This window comes from Camellia sinensis, chromosome 11, assembly GCF_055761805.1.
Source record: "Camellia sinensis isolate YWXY chromosome 11, ASM5576180v1, whole genome shotgun sequence".
Lineage (NCBI taxonomy): Eukaryota > Viridiplantae > Streptophyta > Magnoliopsida > Ericales > Theaceae > Camellia > Camellia sinensis.
In genome coordinates, this window is record NC_138971.1 from 14,483,901 (window position 1) to 14,489,522 (window position 5,622).

The following is a 5,622-nucleotide window of genomic DNA, read 5'->3' on the forward strand; positions in this document are numbered from 1 at the left end:
ATAATGAATGAAGATGACTTGATCAAACAAGATAGCTGAGCTGGAGATAATTGTGACCGAACTTTAGGATGGAGTTGCCTACGTATCTCGAAAATGGGAATCAGGTCTTACGTAGTTCGGTTGGGGTTCACTCGAGTATTGACTCTCTCTTTTTACGCTCTAACCCTTGCCAAAGTCGCCCTTTAGGGTTTTTCAACCTTGTGAGCTCAATTTTTCTTTATTTCTAATTTTTCATGCTCTAACTTTTGCCAAGGTCGCTATTTTGGGTTTTCGGCCTAGCGATCCTCTCAGGGATCATATTTCTTCAACTTGTCCCTGTTGGTTGGTTGTGAAAATTCCAGGCCATCTAGGTCCATGAGAATGACTGCTCCTCCTGACCAGACAGACTTGATGATGTAAGGATCAGTCCAATTGGGTCTGAACTTGTCCGTAGGGTCATGGATAGGAGCTCGATTGTCTTTAAGTACTAGATCTCCTTCCTTGAGATTCCTAGACTTAACCTTCTTGTTAAAAGCCTTAGGAATTCTGCATTGGTAGCCTTGGACATGATACAATGCCTTCAGCCTCCTCTCATCAAACAATATTAACTCCTCAAATCTACTCTATTGCTAGTCGGCCTCTGCTATTTGACACTCAGCCATAACTCGTAGTGATGGTACTTCAATTTCAATTGGCAGAACAGCTTCCATGCCATAAACAAGAGAATAGGAAGTAGGCCCTATAGATGTCCGAATCAACGTTCTATAGCCTCAAAGTGCAAACGGCAGTTTTCTGGCCAGTCCCTATAGGTTTCCACCATCTTTTGTAGGATTTTCTTGATGTTTTTGTTTGCAGCCTCAACGGCTCCATTGGTCTGCGACCTGTATGTTGATGACTTATGGAAAGCCACGTTATATTTCTTAAGTAGGTTTATCACCTCTTTCTTGAAGTGCGAGCCATTGTCTGAGATGATCTCATTGGACGCCCTATATCTACAGATGATGTTGTTCTTGATAAACATAGCCACATGCGACGCCTTTAGCACGGAATAGGACTGAGCCTCCATCCACTTTGTGAAGTAGTCGATCGCTACCAGAATATATTCGTGTCCGTTTGACCCCTTTGGCATAACTGCGCCGATAACGTCTATTCCCCAGATCGAGAAAGGCCATGGTGAAGTCATGTTGTATAGTTTTGATGGTGGGATATTCATGCGATTAGCATGGCTTTGGCATTTGTGGGATCACCGAACAAAACCAATACAATCTTTCTCCATAGTGGACCAGTAGTAACCTTGCCTGAGAATCTTTCGGGCTAACATCACTCCGTTCATATGCGCTCCGTACTCTCCTCCATGGATGGCCCCCATCAGGCGCTTCGATTCTTCTTCTTCGATACACAGCTTATGCATTCCTAGATGACCTTTTTTGTACAATTTACCTTCGTAGATGATAAATTGAATGGCTATATGTTGTATTTCCCGTTTATCTTTGGCATTTTTCCCTAGTGGATACACCTTCTTTTCTAGAAAGTTCCAAATGTCGTAATACCACGAGTTCGTGTCTTGAACCTCATCTATCACAGCAATGGTCTCATAAGCAGGTGCATACCTCTGTTCAATAATGATCGGATGCATCTTTACTCCAAGTGGGATGTCCACCATGGAAGATAGAGTTGCCAGCGCATTAGCAAACCGATAGTTCTCTCTTAGCAGATGCGTAAACGTTAATTTTTCAAACCTCAGAATTAGCACATCCAGGGCCTGATGATAAACCTTCATTTTCTCTTATTTAACCCGCCAATCTCCATTGGCTTGAGAAGCAACGAAGTTCAAGTGTTTGATGATGTCCAATATTATGCCCTTAGTTCTAAGGTAGCTTCCAAGCCAGCAATACACGCCTCGTATTCTGCTTCATTGTTGGACACTTTGAACTGGAGTTTGAAGGCTAGAGGTATATGTGAATCATTGGGTGCTATGAGCAATACACCTATCCCATAACCATATTGATTTGATGCTCCGTCAAAGTACATTGTCCATGTTTCCTTTTCTATCTGCAGGATGTCTTCATCTGGGAAACGATACTCCACTGCGTCATCTCCTTCTATTGGGTGGTTTGCTAGAAATTTCACTACGGCTCTCCCTTTGATAGATTTGCGCGTGACATACTTGAGGTCAAACTCGGAGAGAAAAAGCAACCAACGAGCTAGCTTACTCGTAAGTGCTGGTTTCTCAAAGAGATATTTGATGGAATCTAATCTCAAAACCAAAATTACTGAATGAGCTAACAGGTAGTGTCTCAACTTCCTCATTACCCAAACTAAAGCTAAACAAGCTTTCTCGAATGGAGTGTAGTGGGTCTCATAATCCAGCATTTTCTTGCTTAGATAGTAGATGACCTTCTCCACCTTAGCTTCTGATTCTTTGTGCTAGCATGCACCCCATGGTTGAATCTGTTACCGACAAATACAAGATCAGTGGTTTCCCTAGTTTTGGTGGCGACAATACGGGTGGATTCTGAAGGTACTGCTTGACCTGTTCAAAGGCAAACTGACATCGATCATCCTATTAGAACTTCTTTCCTTTCTTCAACAGACCAAACGGTGGTTCACAAGTCAAGGTTAATTTTAATATAAATCGTCTTATGAATTGCACCTTGCCCAGAAAGCCGCGCACCTCCTTTTCAGTCCTTGGTGGTGGCATTTCTAAGATGGCCTTGATTTTGGAAGGATCTGCCTCAATTCCTCTTCGTGTGATTAAGAATCCCAACATTTTTCCTGTTGTTACGCTGAAGGTGCATTTTTGCGGGTTCAACCTCAATCTATACTCCCTGATCCGCTCAAAGAATTTCTCCAGTGCGATGTAATGGCCTTCTTGCTCTTTAGACTTGACAATCATATCATCCACATATACCTCAACTTCCATGTGGATCATATCGTGTAAGATGGTAGTCGCAACTCTTTGGTAAGTTGCCCCGGCATTCTTCAGCCCAAACGGCATGACTCGGTAGCAATAGGTGCCCCATGGAGTAGTGAAAGCTGTCTTCTCCTTATCTTCGAGTGCCATCAGAATTTGGTTATACCCGAAAAATCCATCCATGAACGAGAGTAATGCATGGCTTGCGGTGAAGTCTACTAACTCATCAATATGCGGCAGTGGGAAATCATCCTTCGGACTAGCCTTATTCAGATCTCTGAAGTCGACACAGACTTTGATTCTGCCATCTTTCTTTGGAACTAGGACAATATTAGCCAACCACGTTAGATATTCAGATACAAGTAAGAACCCTACCTCAATTTGTTGGGTAACTTCTTCTTTGATCTTTAAAGCCCAATCTGGGGGAACTCTGCGCAATTTTTGCTTAACTGGCTGGGCCTCAAGGTCAAGAGGAATCTGGTGCTGTACAATCTCAAGATTGATTCCAAGCATATCTTTGTAGGACCACGCAAAAACATCTTTGAAATCTTTTAATATAGTGATTAAACGCTTGCGTTCCTCCGAAGACAGCGTGGACTTGATCTGGACCAAGCGAGGATCTTCCTCAGTACCCATGTTAATTGATACGATTTCATCTGCACAAGGCTTAACATGCCTCTCCTCCTCATGATCAACCAAAATTTTCAAAACCCGAGAAATTTCTTCATCTTCATTTATGTCAAAATTTTGAAAATTAAGGTCTGTACAACAAACCAAAGGCACAGAGAAGTAGGCAATATTCATAGCATTCCCATTCAAGAAGTCCGAGTCTTTAGTTATAGTGGACTCAAAAGAAAAGCTAAAAGACGACTTAGACAGGACTTTGGTATCTGGGTTACCACTCTCGGAAGTACCAAACTCAGAGGAACTCGAATCTGACCCCAACTCTTCAGACTCAATGGAATCAGATTCGGACTTGTTATCTGATTCAAAACTGCTGATGGTGCCCTTTTCAAACTTCCAAACCAGGCGTGGAGCTTTAGACACGTCCACGATAAGATTAGAAAAATCTACTACTAGGTTTTCCCCCGTCGTTAAGATAGTAAAACTATCCCTCAACTTGGTGGTCTCAATTTCAGCAATAGAACTCGTCAGTAAGTCAGCCAGTGCTTTTCCCAACAGCTCTTTTTCTTCGATAGCCAAACTTGCAGTCCTACCTTGATCTGTATTAATGCTCAAGTCCGTCTGTTCAGCCTCCTCTTCTGGTAACTGGTGTTCGAAGAAGATCTCGAACCCCAGATACCTTGTCTTTGTCTCCTGGTCAAACCAAGGATCTGGAAATCCACAGAAGGGGAAATCTTCCCCTTGACGAACAAAGCGCCCATTTAGGGTTCCTTGTATTGGTTAGTGGACTAACTCATACTTCTTCCCAGCCCTCTTTGCTTTCAGTCTTTCTCTCAATTCCTGCCCTTTTCTTTGCCAATCTGTGGCTGTAGGTTTGTATCCCAGCCTGAATGTGTGGGGGTTATGGCTCATCTCCTTAGCAATAGTGCTTCCCTGTCTGCCACTTCGGCCTAGTCTTGATCCAGGCATATGCCCCTATTTGTTCATCATGTAGATGGATTGAGCACTCACGTAAGTTCCATCGTCTTCTGCCATGATAGATTGGACCACTCGAGCCTCTATTGGCGAAAAGCCAGAGAGGAATACATCCTCTTCCCCATGTATGATTTCCAACATTGGTGTGGTAGCTCCCTGGGGAGGATGGATCGCAGAATTATCGTACACAGTGGTAATCCCGCATTTGAAAGGGTATTTCACCAACTGATGGACTGTTGATGACATAGCCTTTATCTGATGTAGCCAAGGCCTTTCCAGTAGTAAATTGAAGGTTACCGATACATCCATGACATGGAATTCCATCTCATGTTCAGATGGGCCAATGAGGATATTGTTTTTGAATGTTCCCATAACATCTCGACTTGTATTGTCATAAGCTCGAACAGCTTGGGTCATGGGTGTAAAGTCAATCAGCCTCAAACTGATGGCATAGGCAGTCCTCATTGGACATACGTTGATTGCTGATCTGGTATCCATTAACACCACTGGGATCCATTTCTTTCGACTTTCCAAGGTTACATATAAATGACAGTTGTGGTTGGCACCCTCAGGTGGTAACTCCTTATCTGTAAAAGATATTGCTGGCATAACATCCCCAGACGTAACCAACAATACTAATTGGTCTGCAGCGGTATTGATAGGCAGTTCAGTTCGGTTCATTGCCGCTAACAGTACCTGCCTATGCTCTTGGGATGCCATTATTAACCCCCAGATTGATATGTCAGCCTAAATCTTCTTGAGTTGTTTCAAGATCAAGTTTTCTTTAACATTTTTCTTTTTTTGCTATCTCAACTTCTTTGTTGGAGGATTTTGGCTGATCTAAAGCCATGGATTTGAAGTACCGACCACTCCGGGTCATGTGATTAATCTCGCTTGTATACCACGTATCATCGGGGGTAGATTCCCACCCATTATCTGTGTATGCATGACTTAAATCATTATCTTCCCACTACTCCCCTGCGATCATGGCCAGGCTATTATTAGGCTCTACCTGGAGCATGTTCACATCACGCCTTTCATCAGCAAACCATTCCTTTTCCACGACGGTTTTGGTTTTTACATCCCAGTATTGCTTGAGCATTCTTGGCATCTTTTCCTGTCACTAGGTT

General features: G+C 43.0%; 1 protein-coding gene across 1 annotated transcript; it reads right to left on the bottom strand.

Moving 5' to 3' along the window:
- Positions 1 to 287: 287 nt before the first annotated feature.
- LOC145802166 (uncharacterized) lies at positions 288 to 5,212 on the bottom strand. The gene is made up of 7 exons (XM_082894835.1): positions 4,529 to 5,212; positions 4,317 to 4,403; positions 3,808 to 4,210; positions 3,668 to 3,723; positions 3,269 to 3,574; positions 1,420 to 1,591; positions 288 to 373 (listed from the first exon to the last, which is right to left on the bottom strand). Exons 1-7 carry the CDS (start codon positions 5,210 to 5,212, stop codon positions 288 to 290), a joined length of 1,794 nt encoding a protein of 597 aa, XP_082750961.1.
- Between the last annotated feature and the right edge of the window lie 410 nt (positions 5,213 to 5,622).